Below are 18,680 nucleotides of genomic sequence, written 5' to 3'. Positions count from 1 at the left end.
GGAAAAATGCAATGTGATGCAATGATCAAAGACGGCAATGTAATATCATTTCCATAATCGTTAGGCTCCTCTGTCGTCTGCCATGGATTTGGGAGTGTTTGATGCTTGGGCAGGTCTCTTAATTAGCCATCCTCAACATCAGCTGTCTGCCACCACTTCTGTCTCACAAATTACAGAGTTTGTCGTCGTCGTATGGCCGGAGGATGAGAAGTGCAGGGGGGGGGTGTGTTGGCTAACTTTTGGTCCTGTGTGCTAGCACATCAGGATGTGTGCGTTTGAGGTGGGGGTCATCAGGTCTGCTCATCACGTTCTTTGTGAATGTGTGTTATTATTTTCAATTGTAAGAGTGTATTTTATGAACATACGATAACTCTGTGTGTTTATTTGTGTGATTTTTCTGCCCCTCTGGGTTGTGCTAATCTCCAGTCAGGGGAGGCTGCAGTCCTTCAATGGCCTAAGTACCCCCTCTTTAGTCCTGGAATGGGGCCCCTCGCCCCTGTAATTAGAGAGGTCATCCTTTGCCATGAATGTGTGTGTATTTGTATGTGCATGTGTGAGAAAGCAATCTGTTTTGCGTGAACTTCTCTGGCTCTGTATCTGGCAGGAGGGTTAGCCCTCGGCGAGACCTTTCATTTCCATGCACTGCTCACTCCATTAAAAGGACGGGGAATAAGTAAACACACAGCACTCCTCTAACTGGGATTTAGATATACCCCCTACAAAAAATACACAAAACATCCCACAAGGATTATAGTGGATGAGAAGAGAAAAGTGATGCTGGAGTTCACCAAAGTGAGTTTCAATGCCCCGAATTTTAGGGGCTAACATGCATCCACGTCCCCTGTTCTCTCCCTGCAGCTCCAACACTTTGTCCTCACCGAGAAACTCTGCATCCTCATTCCCCACACGTCGTCTCTCCCTCGCTCACGGACCTCACTCCTCCTCTCACCCTAGCCCTCATTACTCAAATTAGGGGCTCCAGTAATCACCAAGCTGAGCTCCACTCAGCCCCTTAACACACCTCGCTCGCTCTCCGCTCTCCTCAGCCCTTTGGGCCTCATGCCCTCGGTTCAGTTGCCAATCCAGCGCATGCAGTATGAATATTGCAGAGGTGGTGTGATGTCGGAGTGCCCCCTGGTTTCGCTCCATCGCTACGTATGATTGGAGGAGGGTGGAGGGTTAATGACACATGGTGCATGTTGAGACTAATGAAGATCTGAGGTTGATGTTCGGAGAAAGGATGCATGTGCTGTATATCAAAAAACCTGCAACAGCATCTAAGAGTTTTTTTACAGATAATCATTTATTGAAAATAAAACTGTAGCAATTAATAACTACAAATCAACCATTTGCTAAGTTATGCAGCTGCTAGCAATAGCTTCACATTTAGCACACTCACTTTCTGCATAAGTGTATTATTCTAAAATGTCAAACTTTACCTTCAAAACAGTATGAAACATGGAACCTGTATTTTTATCAGTACCACAGACTTCATATAAACATGGACGGCATGACGGCTCCTGAAAAGTGAAGCCAAACTGTCTTGATCACCACCAGTATAGATCATAAACCCTACCTCCTCCATGTTAATGGTTGGGAAATGGACCAATCTAAAAGTCAAAATACACATAAAATAAGTTTTGCTCAAAGATGGTTTCTGTCATTTTAGGTTTTATCACACTGATGTTTGTTTATGTGCTAATTTCACAATTGAAAACTGAGACTGGCTTGTGAATGATCGAGCATTTTTATCGTCGGGCTTTTAGATTGATCCCTCGCTCTGGTTCAAAATGGCTGCGCTCATATCTGTGATATTTTAGCTTCGTTTCTGGATACGAGCAGGAAGTGGAGATGAATTCTCCTTCTTTCCTTCCAGTCTATGATCAGTACTACTCAGTTAGAGCTTCTGTTATTAATGTCCTTCTCTTCCTCTGTCCCCTCCCCTCAGGTTATGGAGCGTCTCTTCCAGAAAGGTTTCAGCGTGGCGGCGTCATGCGGAGGCGGCGTGGACTCATCCCAGTTCAGTGAGTACGTGTTGTGTCGCGAGGACCGGCGGAGTCTGTCCATCAACACGCCCATCAGGATAAAACAGGAACCCCTGGACTAGAGCATTCTGGGAGAGGGACTGCCGAAACACAACCCCCCCTTACTCCATGAATCTTCTCACACCGCCCCACCCTGCCTATTCCTGCCCCTTCCGTGCCCCATCAGGACCACAACCACCCCCAAGCATACCGAAGTATTAGCAGAGGCTTTCTAACCTCGCTAGCCCTGCAGAACTCGAAGGGGAATGTAGAACCAAACAAAGGGAAAAAAAGCATCAGCAACAAAAGTTTTTGATTATAACGCCCAAAGAATCTGGGACTGTGATGAAAACAGCAACAACCACAAATAGACTCAACAGCAGCACACTTAAACCATTTCAGCACCATGACTGGTTGATTTTTCCCTCATCTTCTTAAACAAAAAGGTGTCCTGAACCTTCCGAGGGGAAACAAAGTTCTCCCCCCTCTGTGAGCCTCCATCCACCAAGCTTCTCAACACACACACTGACACACTCACCCGCTGCCCCCCTTCACCAGTGTCATCCAGTTCTGCGTGTGTGTGTGAGGTCCATGTCTTGTCTGATTGGTGACAAGTGTGGCCTGCTGTGGAACAAGAAAGCTTTGGCAGACAGGACGCTTTTTATGGAGGACAGAAAGAAGACATAATCTGATTTTGCGAATCCCTTGACAAGCCCAAGTTTCCAAGAGCCCCGCGACCCCCGACTCCGTCCCACCGCACCCCCCCACAGGCCGGGCTGAAGAGGCCAGGGCCTCGCCAAAAACAGCATCGATTTGCCAAACTGATTGTTTATTACAATTTCTCATTGTTGTTTCTAAAGTATGTTCTTCTTGCTCTTTTTGCTGTTCTTATCATGACATGGTGTAAACAATTATTATTAATAGGATTATTTTTAATGTCTCTTTTTTCCTTTCTCCAATATGAAGGATGTATGAACATTGTATTCATTAGGCTTCGAGAGCTTGTGAGGGAGCATTTCTTGGCAGTCGCTGCAGAAACTCAGATGTCTCCGGGCTATGTGGCTAAAGCGATCTGCCTGGCAATGCATTCAGAGCCGGGAAAAGTCCCATTGTTCAAACGGTGATGGAAGAGAACCTGGATGTTTTCGACATTGTTTATAGTCAAATGTGTAGCACACATAAAAAAGTGCTCCGGAATTTGTGCTTATTTGCCCTAAAAACATATCTCGGGTCACTGATCGGATTTTCTCACACGGGCACAGATATTTGTTCGTATTTAGCAGAAACTTAAGAAGGTTGGTGAATATAAAATTCAGGTTGAAGTTGCACACGCTCAAAGTGTACTGCAGCTCTGATGGGATAGAATGTTAAAGACTTGAGGACCAACGTGGAAAGTTGACGTTTACCAGTATGTCTCGTGATCAGCAAGAGATGTACTCTAAATGCTTTTACTGTTTTTTTGCACTTAAACGTTACCTACATAGCTGTCCTGCCCCGCTCCCTTAAAACAACACTTGTTTGATCCCAGAGACCAGTGCCACGCCAAGGACACTAAAACTTTACCCAAAGGCAAAATGTCCAAGAGAACGAATACTGTAGGTACCAAAGCAGAAGTGGTGCCAATTCTGTTGATTGTACAAACATAAAGACGTCATCTCTTTTTTACAATTTATAGCTAAAAGGTGACACAATGCATTATTCAGACGTGTATGAAGGCTGCCCACATTCTTTCCTGTCGGCCTCCGGTCTTGACAGGTTTGTTGAGGATAGCTCACAGCATCTTCAAGTTTGAGAGACAACGTCCCTGTTTGTTTTTTCAGTATATTGTCACTTCTAAGCCAAGATTATTTCAGTGGTTCTTCACATGTATGCGTGGCAGAACCCCAAGTGAACTGTACTCCTAGCATCTGCGTGTTGTTCACAAAGAGGCAAGTGGGCGGCATTTACTCGATCCTCCTCTCATTCTTTTGGTCTTATTCTCAACATTTCTGGATCAAAGACAGCAACAAGAAAGGCCAAGTTTTCATGCTTTATATTTGTGTGTAACTTACAGATGCTGTTTCTTCCATTCCAAAAGACAGAGAGATAGAAAAAAAACACACAAAAAAAAAAAAACAGAAGCTCATTCTGATCTTTGTGGGCGCTGGCAGTTGTTTGAGTTAAACTGGGGGTTTGTGTTTATAAACTAGTTGTTCATTAAAAATGGGCAGTAGTTCCTCTGACCATGTTGTCCTCATATCTGCTCTCTGCGGATGGCGGCTGATTAAACAAGGCCAATGAGTGGATAAAGATGAGCTCAGAGTAAGTGTAGCTCCCAGTCCTGTGCACTCCTCCCTGGGGGTCTCTCTCTTTCTCTCTCTCACAATCAAGCCCATCTTTGTTCTGACCTGCCAGTGGCCTGCGCCTTTGCATACAGTCGCCTCAAAGGGAATGGTCAACCAGGCCTTTCATGTGCCGAGGCATGTTGGGCTCTTCACAGCGCTCCTCGCCCCCCTCTGCCTGCCCGAAGGCTCCCGGCTCAGTGGTGCCAGTAGAGACTCAGGCTTGTACCCCCTGCTGCTGTGTCATCCCCATGCCCTGGTTTCTTAAAACGCCCTGTGATGCTGTGGCTCACCGGACCACACCACAACAAAAGCCAAACAAACTGATGAGTCAAATCTGGGCACACTCAGAACACACCATGCAGCCAGGCGACTTGGCTCGGGCCGAACCTGACATCTTTCATCCAGTTTATACGAGGTGTGGAAACTCATCTGGGTTAGCTCTCGATGAAAGAAATCCATGCTATGCTAAAACCTCCCATCTGCAAGAATTACAGTTTTCTTTTTCAGGGAGGAGCGAACGAAGGCCTATTTTCTTACTGATGTGGCATTTTCAAATCACAGAATGGGCTTTTAGCTGAGAAGTTGTGCATTTTTGAATGAAAACATAAGTGACCGGGAACAAAGATGGCAGGTGTGAGTTTCTGTGTTTGTGCTAACAAACCAGGGACTCAGAGTATAAACGGCACGCTAACTAGTCAAACTTGACAGGACTGGAAACTTCCAAGACATGTTCACACACGCGCCCCCCCTTTTTTTCTCCCAGATGGTACTGGCCAGTGTTCAGCCAGTCCACATGGTATTCACACCACCTCCGAGGCAGGTCAGTTGTACAGTTATTGTAAATTGAATTATCGAGACTCTTGGGTTTCACGGGACCCTCGTGTTTTTAAGAGACCTCTTTAGTCCTCTCCACGAAAAAGAATGAAAAGAATTCAAAGCATTACATTGTGTACATATGAATTAAAAACATTTCAAAGGGTATAATAAGGTGCAAATGTATATTATTTAAAGTGTTTAAAAACAATTAGACTGTGGTATTAAAGGGCATGTGTTCATTTACAGTGTCTCCATTTGACTTTTCTTGCATATTTGCGATAATAAAAGGATGTACTGTAAATCTGATGCGTCTCATTGCACCTGTGTTGTTTCATTATCCTTAAAAAAAGGGAAGGACAAGACTTGGTTTGAGCAGCTTTGATTTGATCATGCTGAATTTTTCCTTGTCCTGCTGGTGGGTTTGTCGCGGATGAAGCCAGCTTGAAAAACATTTATGGTTGACGTATTCGGGAGGTTGAACCCAGCGTCCTGTAATTGTACTAATGAAGCCGGATGAGGCTCCGCAGCCTAATGTACTCTACTGAATCGAGATCAGCTGTTTAAAGCTCCAGAGGAACTGAGGAACAGGCCAAGATCTAAAAAAAAAATGTAAAAAACAATATGCTCCCAAACCCCAATATTTTGCACTGAGTTAAACGGTTTGGTCTTTTCAAAAATGCTTCTGCTTAATTAGCAGCAGAAACCTAGGGGGACTTTCCATAGTTGAGCAGCAGCGCTTAACTCAGTTTGTACTTAGCATGTGCAATGTTAGAAATGGAAATGAAGCAGGCTGAATTAGTCGTTGACTTTGGTAAAACCTGTCTGCAAAAACATAACAGATCATTTTTTCTTTTGAAGAGTAAGGAATGAACAGCGGGGCACATTGCTTGGCTATTAAATCATTTTAGACTAGAGTTCACATCTTTTGAATTTCTTACAAAGATTCCCACCTACTTGATTTTAGCTGAAGAAGATATGCACAACGTCAAAATCTGCTCAGTTTAGTAAACAGCTTATTTATTCCTTTACAAAATAGGTACAAATACATAAGTAATGTTTTTTTCACACAAACAGGAAATTCTCAAGATATGTACAAGAGTTTACCAAAAATAACGTGGTTCTAATAAACACAGTTTTGTAAACAATATTTACAAATCATTCTTATAATGAAATGTTATTTCCTCTGTCTAATTACATCAGTCCTAATATTTTGGCTAAAAAGCTGTAGTAGTAGTAGTAGTAGAAATGTCCTCCTGTGAAACCACAAGAAACCATAGAAACCATTATTAAAATAATTTCAAATCTCAACAATCCTTGTTGTGCTTGCTTTTAAAACATGGTATATCGGAGATCAAATTTATGAAAACGTGTTAAGAATAACAGCCAATTCCAAAAAAATAAAAAAAATAAAGAAAACCAAGAAATATTCATATATTAATTGTTTAAAAATAAGTGTCTTTTGACAGAAACTGGCAATACTGTTTTTCCTTTATCGGTCATTTCTTTGCTATTATACAGTGACAGCTTTCAGTTGTCAGATAAAATAGGTATAAAAAAAAGTGCTGTCAAAATGTACATTGCACAACAATTGTTCCAAATGTCAACCATATTTAAATAAATTTCAATATGACAAGAAAAGCTGCATAGAGGCCGAGATATTTAGTTAAATAGAAACAAACAGAAACATACTGGACAATATTACGTAAAACACAATAAGGATTGTAAAAAATAATGAACAAGGCGACAATGCAGGACAACATGTAAAAACCAGGCATTACTCCTCTCTTCCATCAGTGACACAAAGAGAGAAAGAAATGGGAAACATATAAATCAGTTTTAGACTGGAGTCATTCAACTGCATTTTTCCAGTTACACTTTACTATACAACTGTGATATTTAACTTTGCATCAAAATACAAATTAGTGTAAGGGCTGTGCACTACAATTCTTCATGATCTAGCTTCGACATTCAGTCGTTATTAAAGTGGAAGGGCGCTAAAGAGGGCTCCAGGTACGACAGAGCATTAGGGCCATTTAAAGGGGGAAATAATCTGAGATTTTGAGAATAAAGTCGTAACATTTCAAGAATAAAGTCATTATTTTAGGCTACGTGATTACAGGGGAAATATCAGAAGATCCGCCCGTTACCTGCTTTAAAATGAGGACAGCATCTTGTTAAGTTACACATTAGTTTCACAAATAACAAAATAGCACAGTTCTTTTGGCTCATCAGCACCACATTATCATCGGTATCAGGACTTTGAAACAATTGTAAAAGAAACTGTCCACTCCAAAGAAAGAACCATATGGTCTTTGAGGAAGTTGCCTCTTTTTTCTTCACTCTTGTTATATTACGACTTTATTCTCAATTACAACATTATTCTCGTAATACTGCAACATTATTTTCCATATCTACAAATTTAGTTTTTCTTCAATAGGGCCTGAATTCTCCCCATGAGAATGACTCAAGTCTTTTTTCAAACAGCATTAATGTGCAGACAGAACAACGAGAGGGAAAGATAAACAAATGTTTCACAACAACACCTGCAATATAAACCTCTCAGAACCAAAACACACCTTCTCAAACAGGTGTCATAGTGCAGACTGTGGCTTTGTTTAATGACCTTTGCGTCTATAGCAAATACACAACAGGTGTAATTGAGTGAAATTTCGAAATGTGAGTCAATCAAAGCACATGGTTTTACAAAACATCAGATTTTTATACTACTGCCACATGGGTTATTCCTTTTTCTTACAAAGCGTACATGTGTTAAAATTATACATGCCGTTAAATAATTCAAAAAGAACTATTTACACGTAAAGAACTTGATCGCGATGCTGTTATTTGGAATCTTAATGTTTGAAAAATGATGTCTCCGTGCAGGAAATCTGGAAAAGGCTCATTTATTGATTTCAGCTGAACTACATTTATTGAACAACATACGTTCAACAAATAGCTCGTGGAGAATATCGTAGGCTGTATCGAGGTGCTAACATACTGTAATTCTCTTCTCTCCTTCAAAACAATCCTTCCCTTGAGGTGGATCATCGAAGCTACTGCCAGTGACGTCAAATAAATACCCAACATACGTGGAATATGTTCTGTGTCTAGTCCTGCGACACAAAAACATTGTTCCTCTAACAAATCCTTCAACAGAAAGAATTTAAATATGGTCTTAAAACTGAATGATCAAACTACACACCGTGAGGCTAAACAGAGAAGACACAGAACAACTGTTTTATTTTTGTATGTTTTTTTTTGTCTCTCTCTCTTCTTTCTTATTAAACGCTACATCAAACATCACTACAGTACATATGGAGACACAGAGCTGTAACATTAGACCTGATCTGAAGGCACGTGGCTGGGAAGGAGGAGGAGGAGGAGGTTGAGGTGGGTGCTGAGCGGAGCTGAGGCTACTTGAGCAGAGCACGGTAAAGGAGGAGGGAGTGGGCGGTCTCTCTCTCCTGCTCCATGTAGAAAATGATGTCCCTGAGGTTGACGCGGGTGATGCGTTGCCGTTGACGTGATGAGGTGGACGGGACGGAGGAGCTGGCTGGGGACCCCGCCGTGCTGCCTGAAACCTGGAGACAAAGGAAGGGGTCAAAAGGTGAGATGGAGGAATTCATTCAGGAAACTGTAACAGTTTTCAATACTTATATAACAAAAAATGCCAATAGTTTCACTTTTGCACTTTTCAAAATTTGACCATCCATCAACCTATTGCTAGCTTGTTTTTGGCAGCAGCAAAATGGCTTTTCTACAGCAAACAGTGCCAGGTAGCTGGCCGAGGCCAAGCAGACAAACGGCATCACTTTGACAAATTCTACTGAACCAACCAAAAGGTCCAAGGTTTAAGGGGAGATGAATTTTCAGCTCTTTTTTCATTTCCATAAATATCACAAAATTACTAGATTTTAAGTCATGGCTCTGTCTATAGAATTTATGCTGAATCCTGTCGGCCTGCCGAAGATGGTAAAATACTTATGGATCATTTAATGGCAGCCGATTTCTCCCAGTGCTGCTGATGGTCAATCTGACTGTGACAGACAGTTAGTGTGTCTGTGTCTCTCATAGGGGATGGCTCAATCGACAGGTGGTCAAGGGGGATGAATTTTTGATGATTTGGGTTTAAAGGGAATTGCACCCCGCCCTTATTCCCTGACAAATTGCCTCCTGACTGGGGATGTCCATCTGCCAGCAGGTCCATCACTGGTCGAGAATGACCTAGCTGGACTAATTGACCACTATTTGATGGATCACCATTACATGTTGACGTTGATCGTTCCCAGATGAAGAATCCTAAAAAGTTTGGCGATCCCCTGATTTTTCCTCAAGCAGTGCCACAAGGTTGGATTGTTTGGTGATATGTCTGAACCGCTGCTGGATGGATTACCATGGAATTTGGCAGAGGCATTTATGTTTCCGTGGATGAATTGTAATTCTAAGTCTGTAACTTTTAGCTCCTTCCCCAGCTCAAATTTGACCTGCACATAAATATGTAAATGTGTAAACAACCTAAAAAACAATCACATTCTCATCATCCTCTTTTTTTATTTGTTTTGTGCTAGTTGTTGCATGTTAGCATGCCAACACACTACACCAATAAAGTGAACATATTCAAAATACACCTGCTTGGCATCAGTATGTTATGTATGTTATGTATGATGTTTGCATTTAGCTACAGCACCTCACAGACTCTCTAGCATGACTGTAAACTTTGTCTTGTGTCTATCCAATTCTAAAATTCTCACAGACAAGGAGATGATGAAATTAATTTCAAAAACTCTTGCAACACTGTTAACAAACCTTGGAACTAACCAGTGACAGAACCGAATTTTCCAGCTATAGGTTACAGGAGTGGGCTTGGGACAGGGAAGGTCACCAGTGTGAATCCCTGGACTTCCGGGAAGACATTTTGATGGGGGAGGGAGTAAATGAACAACATCTACGGCTGAAGTGCCTTAGGGCAAGGCAACTAACCAGCATGGCCGCCCACCATTCCCACTGGGTGTGTGTGGTCAGTGCTCCTAGTGTGTGTGTCGTGTGTGTGTGTGTTCCGACCAGGAAGGGGTTAAAGGCAGAGGTCACATTTACTGTGTGTAAACTTACTGCTAAAGTTACCCACAGTATTATAAACCCTCTGAACTTTCTGACCTCACTTTATTTAAATAAGTGTATCTTTGTATGTGGTATGTTGACCCTGCAACAGACTGGTGACCTGTCCAGGATGTAGCCTGCCTCTCGCCCAATGTCAGTTGACCATGACCCTCAAAGACAGTTTGACTAATGAATGAATGAATGTATTTTTATGTTTCTTCATGTGTTTTCTTGTGAACTGAAAGCTTAAATAAGTATGCACTTCATTGAAGCATTAAATTACTAATATTTTGTTCGGGTTTCATTAACTGGATTTTCTCCTTTCCTGTGTTCCTAAGAATTTGTACTTATTTTGTCTTGAGTGATTAAAGGGATGTTTGTCTCAGTGCCACAGCAGAAAGGAAATTTTCCATGGCAAAACACAACAGTGTTAAAGGGATAGTTCACAGAAAAATGAAAATTCCCTCATTATCTACTCACCGCTATGCCGATGGAGGGGTGGGTGAACTTTTGAGTCCACAAAACACTTTAGCAGTTTCAGGGGTAAACAGCGTTGAAGCTAAATCCAATATAATTGAAGTAACTGGTGACCTCTTCTTCAGACTTAATAAAACAACAGAAAAAAAAATGAAATGCCTCCATACTGCTCCAGTGGTGTCAGCCCCGACATTCAAATCCGACTCTTAACGCTGTCAATTACACCGTTTCAAGTCAAATTTGTCAAATGTCTGAATGGCTTACGGACACTTGGACGACACCACAGGAGCAGTATGGAGGCCTTTTCTGTTTGTTTTTTTACGTTTGAAGAAGTGGTCCCCACTTACTTCAATTTTATTGGATTTGGCTGCAACGCTGTTTACCCCTGAAACTCCTAAAGAGTAAGCAACATTATGTTATCCATTCACTAAATGAAGTAATTAATGTTGAATGGCAAACACAATGACAATATCAATGCTGTGTCCTCTAAACAAATATACACCTCCTATTTGGAAAAATAATCCCTCTGGCAGAGCAGCAATAAGAAGATCAAAAAGACGCACTAATAACGTCCAGATCTTCAGGTGCAGCTGAGTGCTCTTAGACTTTTCTAAACTGGCAGAACACGAGACTGAGAAAAAACACTGGCAACGAGCTCCGACAGCAAAGGAAAGCATCATTTTTATTTAAGTGTGTTTTATGGCTCTTTACATCCCCCGAAATATGAACAGATTTTCCCTCTAAGTAAACAACGCTGCTGACATAGATCTGAGCTGACGTCCCACTCTGAAATGGAGCCCTTGTTGTTTGTATTTGATCCAGGAAAAACGAGAACGATAAAAAAGGGAGAGTATACAGAGGCTGATACAAATCAAGAGTTGCATTTACATTTGTAAATGAGAAACACTGGGAAACAAATCCAGCAAGTGCCCACTTGAACCCAGGCAGAGAGAAATAAGACAGACATTCCAGTCAGGAACACCCTCTCACAATTACATTGATTGCACCACTCTGTAAACACACAGCACAGACAGGCCTTAATTGCAAACATATGATGCGTATGAAGCAAGAACCAAACTGAAGTCTCAACAGCACCCGCCCCCTCATATGCTTGTCTTTGTGTACACTGTATGACGATGCCTTGTCTCAAATTTCCCTCTGTACACTCTCTGACCCCGGGACACGGGATGACGAGTGACGATTGCCAGGCCGCTGTTCCCACAAACTTACCTCGACGACATCCACCACCTCCGGTCAGTCATACTGACGTGCTGGGAGGGAGTCGGGTTGAGGCAGCCAGTACAGCCAGCTCCTCGTCACCCTGGGGCACACCAGACCCTCACTTTGGGGGGGGGGCGACCCCGGCCTTATCAGGTCAATCATGGCTGACCACATGTGAAAGATGGGCCTGCCTACTGCCATGCCAATTACTGCCACTCACAAGCGAGCCCGGCGACAGGGCCACAGATTTTACCAATCAAAGCCATCCATCCACCTGGACGGATGGGCAGTAGTCGCCACAGGCGGGCAGTGTTGGGTATGGTGCCAGGGCCACAGTGGAGATGATGGGAGTACAGGCAGACATTACCGCACAGGTAGTGTGCCACAGCTCCCAGAATGCCTCGTTCCTTTCAGGCACCGGGGCAGCCTTAAGTGATCCAAACACAGGCAGAAAGGTCAACGCTCATCCAGCGATTCACTCAACACAGCCGCTCCTCATCCGTCTGTCTTTATATGCCCTCCACGTGCTGAACGTACAGAACCGCCCAAACACCGGTATGTTGTTGTTGGTATCTATGCAGACCCATCCCTCTAAAGCAGATGGCTGAGTGTCAGTTAAAAAGGAAAGCGAAACATCAACGACCACACTTTCCCTGTCGCCAGCACACAGTCATTGTGTCACAAATTCAATGAGAAAACAAAATGGCAGGCTTTGTAAGGTTACGCTGGATGAAAATAAAAAAGAGAAAAAGCAGGAGAGCAGAGGCACAAAGAGAGAGAGACAGAGAGAGAGAGACGAGGAGAGCAGAACTGAAAGTCTCAAAATCAGCTTGGCCAAGAAAGATCCATGAGGCAAAAAACAGCATCTGTCATTTTATCTGTGATGGGTGCTCGGAGGCATTATGTCATATGACATATCCATCGTACAGAACGCACAGGGATACTTCGATACATCTCTTCAGACATTTGACTTGTTTGGAGCCAGGGACAGAGAGAAAAACAGAGGAGAGGAGAGAGGAGAGGAGAGGAGAGGAGAGAGGGAGAGGAGAGGAGAGGAGAGGAGAGGAGAGGCTCATCTGTAGTGAGGCCTCTTCACTGGCTCTGGTCTTCAGCCACATTCTGTTGAAATCCATGACAAAGTGCCAATGGGCCTGACATTGTTTTACACTATTTCACTCTCTACAAACACATGTCCATGCACACAAGAGCAGGGGCCGTGAGTCTGTTTTGTGTAGCAGACAATTAGTGTAACACAGTGTATGGAAAACAATAGAATGGAATAAAAGACACACTTCTAAAGAAAACCAGAGACCTGTGACAGATTACGCCCATGCTCACATTATCAGACAAATACAATACTCCAGTGTCAATAACCCCTTGTGTGCATGAACTGAACATAACTCTAACCATGTGTCACCAGTATTGTAGTCATAATATAAGCAACTTTAATAAGGTTATTTATAAATGATGGAACTTGCCAATAGAGAGGTAATCCACAACATATATCAAATTAAAGGAGAAGGTTAACACTATCCTTTATTTTCCTTACTGTCTATAAAATCCATTAAAAACCGCCAAGCCCACTCATTCTCAGTGGTGGTTAGCACTGCTGCCTTACAGCAAGAAGGTTCCTGGTTTGAATCCCAGTTCTGCACGTGTGCCCTCTATGTGCATGGGTTTTCTCTGGCGTCCTCCCACAGTCACAAAACGTGCAGATTGGGGATTAGGTTAATTGGAGATTTTAAATTGACCGTATGGTCTGAACATTAGTATGAATGGTTTGTCTCTGTATGTTCCTGACCGGTGTACCCTGCCTCTCACCTGGCGTCACACGGGATTGGCTCAAGCCCCCCCCTTGAACTATTATATTTTCAGTGAATTGATATGCAGTTGAGGCTCTAGTGAGTATTTAAAAAATTATACGGTACCTACAGTATTTTTATGGGTGGTCATATATTAGTTTTGTGACAAAATTCATGGTTACATGATTCCAGTGAGGCTCATATGAAGAAATGCTGCTGAACATCACACACATTCAGAACCACATTGTGAATAGTCACATTATCCTATACTGGAATGGCTGATCCACTATGTTTAGACACTTCATCCATTGTTCAGTACATCTATGACACTCATATGTAGAGAAAATAAATCAGAATTTTCTGGCAGGTCACACAATTGGTATTTTGCTAAATTCACTTCTGATTAATAATGTATGTTTTCACCCTCTCTCTCACTCGAGCTTTTGACTCCTTGTTTTCAAAATGTGCAGCGGCAGCAGCGATGCCTGTGTCTTGAGGAATTTACATTCGGTCCTTTATTCTTTGAGAACGAGGGGAGGGATGTGGGGCAGGAGCGGTGCTGGGGTTCTTGCTGATCTGTGGCTTTGAACCCTGAATGGCACCTGTGCCTTGATGCCGGAGCCAATATTGGATTTGGCCCAGGTCACACCTCAGGGCGGTGGGTTAATGGCCCACTTTGCCAGGCACACAGAGCTGCTCGGCCCCTGCACAGGGCCAAGCTGCTGTCTCAGCACTCAACTCCTCACAGCCGAAGTTGCAGACATAGTGGGAGATCTCACACACACACACACACACACACACACACACACACACACACACACACACACACACACACACACACACACACACACACACACACACACACAGACACGTGTACGATACAGCAGCTAACACACTGTGTCAACTAAAACTGCAACATGGGGTAAAAGCATTGCTCAGCATTCATATTTGAAAGATAGAGGCTAGCCCCATGTTGGTTGAGAAACAGATAAGCTGTTCGTGATGCAACATTACTCTATTGTTGTTGTTGGGACTTTGATGCCGAAAAAATCCGTTTATAGTCTGATGTCTGCGCTCCAGGCAAGGACGACATATATAGCACAACAGAGACAGACTGTTGACAAGCTAAACAAAGAAGTGAAGCAAAAGCTGAACCAGGTGCTGTTTTATGAAGTTAAAGCCAGGGTGGAAATTAACAGCAGCCACTAGTCAGAGATTCTGTGTACCAATTTGGCAGGTAGCAGGCAATGATTGTGTTTGCTGAGTGCAAACTGGCTGGTAGACGCTTAAAAAAGAGGCGTGTGGTTAGTCAGGTACACGTGACGGGCGTGCTCTCATCAGGAGTACCTGACAGACAAACTGGAGTACATGCTGGATGACTGAAGGACTGCCTGATGTGCTGACTGATGGACTAACTAAAAAACGGCTTGTTGGCTAACTGGCTGAGGGCCCGGCTGACTCACTGACTGGCTGACTAATTTACTGACTGAAGGACTGACTGACTGCCTGGTTGACTGACTAGGTGCCAGGAAGCAAAGCTTTCCCACATGTTCTCCTCCACGCCACATTTCAGTCGGGGAACGTTGCCCCGTCCCTTTGCGGTGTTTACAGTGCGGAGCCCAGCCGTGGGAGTGCAGACCCACTTCATCTCCACACTCGGCCTGAAACGCATCTCCTACGGCCGCCATTAATCAGCAACAGAGACTTTCTCTCTCTCGCTCGCGCTCTCTCGCCTCTCCTTTCTCTCGCTGCTCTACGCCCACAGACATGCTGGATGAGGCCATTTTGAAAGAGTTAACAGATGTCGGCTGATTTGCCCCGGGCTTTCTGACATCGCCCGAGTGATGTATTTGATGTGGAGTTTATTCAGCTCTAATAAACGTATAAAGAATTAGAATAATAATTCACAGATGTACATACCCAGATTATATGCCGGAGCCTCCCTTTGAAGCAGGCAAGGCAGCAAAGATTAACAGAACCAGGGGAGAGGATGAAAAGGGTTTTGGTTCAGTCCACCGATAATCAGGGAGGTCAAGATGGACTAATACCACAGCTTTAGGTTCATGCACCGACACAGACGGCTTTGTTCCTATCGCAGGTTCCTTTTCTGTGGTAAACTCTAAACAAGAAGCTGCTACAGTGACTGTGTTTTTAGAAAAAATGGAGCACAGTGTATCACATTTACCAGTTTTTTTTTACTAGTCTTATATGTGCTTCTTTTAATTTGTCATTTTGTACTGCAAAGAGAAAAAAAGGGGAAAATACAAAGAGATGGGAGTGAGGTCGAGCATTCTGATCATGGCAAAAAAAAAAAAAATTAGGGAATTACTTTCCAAACAAACAACTTCCATTTGCTTCACAACTAAAGAACAACAAATCTCAAAAATGGCCAGTTGCAGAGCATCTTAATACCCACATAAACCATAAAAACAGCTACACAGCTCCATGGCAATGCATAGCAACCGTGCAGAATTTCAGTCAAGGAGAAAGAAGGCAAAAAAACACCTTATTACTTCTAACTCCTGCAAGCCATTTTGGTCTCCAAAGGTTTTAGAGTGCCGCAGGCCATGTGTCTGCAGTGTTTCGGGAAATGACTTGCCTTCGCACGAACACTGCTATGTTCTGCAGCACTGCTGCCCCCAGCATCCCCGCTCAATTTCTGTTTAACCCCTTCCTGCCTTCCCTCACACTGACTCACTGCAACAGAGAGCTCTCACACCCAGCACAATACTGTCACATTGTTCAGCCTCCCACAAACCAAGGCAAATCAGACCAGCTTTTCCACGAGCTAACACATTAACTCCACGTCTAATTTGGCTACTTAAGCATGTGATGGCTCTTAACAAACATGTTGCAGTGAAGGCGTAAGGGTATGTGGGGCAGGGAAACGTGGAGTAAGATGCCCCTTCACCATTTCACTTTGTCTACTACAATGTGCGACACAGTTTGCACACTTGAGTGTGTATCAACGGTGGATTAAATCTGCAAACTCGTTGACACAACACATAATTAAAACATCTTGCTCGAGGTCAGGAATTTTCTAATTAGTAGTGTACTGACAAAGCTGCAATTCCATCGCCCTGAGTTTCAAAGTCCACAGGTTACTGCGAAGATGAAAGCCGACCCCGGAGCACTATTCTGCAGGGCTGCTTATACAATTCCTCAGAAGACAGTCACAGGGTCACCGAGCTAAACAGTGTGCTGCACCCGGAACCTCGCTTCCAAACAAAGAACTTCAAACTTTCCTGCCTGGGAACACAATCTTACCACCACCACCCCCTCCTCTCTTTCTTTTCAACCTGAGAGAAACAAAAGATCATGTGAAGGCAAGCAGAGGAAGAAACCATAACATTGTTTTTAATCTGTTTAATTAAAATGCTCCGAGCCTGGCTAGTTGAACAACTACAACAAAATACTGCAGAGGCTTTGTTAGCTGGATCTTTGTAAGTTACTATAAGTTGGCAACACCATTTAGGATTGTGGGTAATAACATTTTGGTTATTATTGGCTATTGAATAAATCCAACTGTCTACATTTGGCCAATATCACAACAATCCAGACGATGATTTTGTTGTTGTTGGGACTTGTTAATCGGCTTTATTTGTCTAAAGATTGTGATCCAATCAACAATCCACCATGCCGCCATGCGTTCAGAGTCTTTCTCTCTCTGCTTTGGTGTTTTCTATAGCGAGAGAGAGAGCGAGGGGAAATGAGGGACCCGTAACAGCCTCCCCGATAACCTGGACAATTAACGTGGGCCAAGTATCTTTGCCTACATAAAGTACCAGAAGTAGAACTTTTTCGACATTAAATATTCAAAGCGTTTCATATATAAAATGAACCCAATTAGAGTTAAAATAGGAGAAGTGTAATGAGTCTCAAGTCAGAATGCTTGTCTTCAGAACTACTCACTAATGAGCCCTTGTTGGTTTTGCACGCTTTACTTTCAATGGTGTGGCACTGTCATTTCTGCCGGTTTTTAATTTTTAATTCAAGTTGAATGAGAGGGTGGTGACTGAGTTAATAATCAAGGCACTGGGGTGTTTTGCAGCCGATGGATAGCTGGGAGAAGTTGCCAAATGAGGCTTGTGGTCCACGCTTTGATGTCTTTGTGAAACGTTCCAAATAGGAACAACTAGTTAACAAAAGCCTATCAGTTCAGACTGGTATTGAACATAAATGACCACACTGAGGGGAACGCATCCTACAAATGGCCTAATTAGGGAAAAGAGTAGGCTATCCAGCAAAATAGCATGGCAATGAATAGCACAGCAACACGGGCGCTAACACACGCTGACTTGAGAATGAGATAAGAGACCGAAAAGGCACCCGCCGCAGACACAGTACCCTGAACTGTCAGTCTTCACATAAATCCTCATATGAGCAGTCACACATTCCCCTCACAAGAAAAGAGACGCACCAAGGGGCCACAGTGGATATGCAGATGGAGGAGATTAGAAAGCACATTTACGGCAGCGGGATCACACCATGAATTGGTCCTTGATCTCAAATTGACATAAATGGGGCCATTTCTGACATCATTTAGCCATCACAGGATCCGTTCCAGGGCGCCGTCACTGGTCCCCACGCACCTGATGCGACGCCTGCTAAGTACGAGAGGCAGGAAAAACGGCTGTCTGAAGAGCAGGTCTGATTAAGATCCTGGCTCTTCTGGGGAAAGTGTAAAATTTAGATGGCCCAGAAAGACGAAACCATAACTTCACTGGAGGAGTTTCTTTTTTTAAAGAGAGCTTTTGTGAGCATTTGTGACCCCCAGTGTCACAGTTTTTCATCCAACAAGCTGCACGGATGACAGAGGTTTTACAGCTATTCAGTAATAAATGATTCCTTCAGCATTCTGGGAAAATGATGATGTTAATTCAACTTTTATAAAAACACACTACGCTACAACTACAAGC

General features: G+C 43.2%; 2 protein-coding genes across 7 annotated transcripts in view; one reads left to right on the top strand and one right to left on the bottom strand.

Annotated features, from left to right (window-relative positions):
- LOC118113378 (BTB/POZ domain-containing protein kctd15) overlaps positions 1-5,470 on the top strand; it is a 28,861-nt gene extending 23,391 nt beyond the window's left edge. For all 5 annotated transcript variants that reach the window (XM_035163112.2, XM_035163085.2, XM_035163076.2 and 2 more), the window contains one exon: positions 1,949-5,470. In XM_035163112.2, the coding sequence (XP_035019003.1) occupies positions 1,949-2,107 (159 nt within the window). In that variant the 3' untranslated portion in view covers positions 2,108-5,470. The remainder of the gene's footprint in view (positions 1-1,948) is intronic.
- Positions 5,471-6,160: 690 nt separating this feature from the next.
- The window catches only part of LOC118106253 (transcription initiation factor TFIID subunit 4), a 90,066-nt gene continuing 77,546 nt past the window's right edge, over positions 6,161-18,680 (bottom strand). For both annotated transcript variants that reach the window (XM_035154652.2, XM_035154662.2), the window contains one exon: positions 6,161-8,745. In XM_035154652.2, coding sequence (XP_035010543.2) covers positions 8,578-8,745 — 168 coding nt within the window. In that variant the 3' untranslated portion in view covers positions 6,161-8,577. The remainder of the gene's footprint in view (positions 8,746-18,680) is intronic.

This window comes from Hippoglossus stenolepis, chromosome 1, assembly GCF_022539355.2.
Source record: "Hippoglossus stenolepis isolate QCI-W04-F060 chromosome 1, HSTE1.2, whole genome shotgun sequence".
In the NCBI taxonomy this organism is placed as follows: Eukaryota; Metazoa; Chordata; class Actinopteri; order Pleuronectiformes; family Pleuronectidae; genus Hippoglossus; species Hippoglossus stenolepis.
Note: the sequence above shows the minus strand (reverse complement) of the source record. Positions and strands in the feature narration are given on the sequence as shown.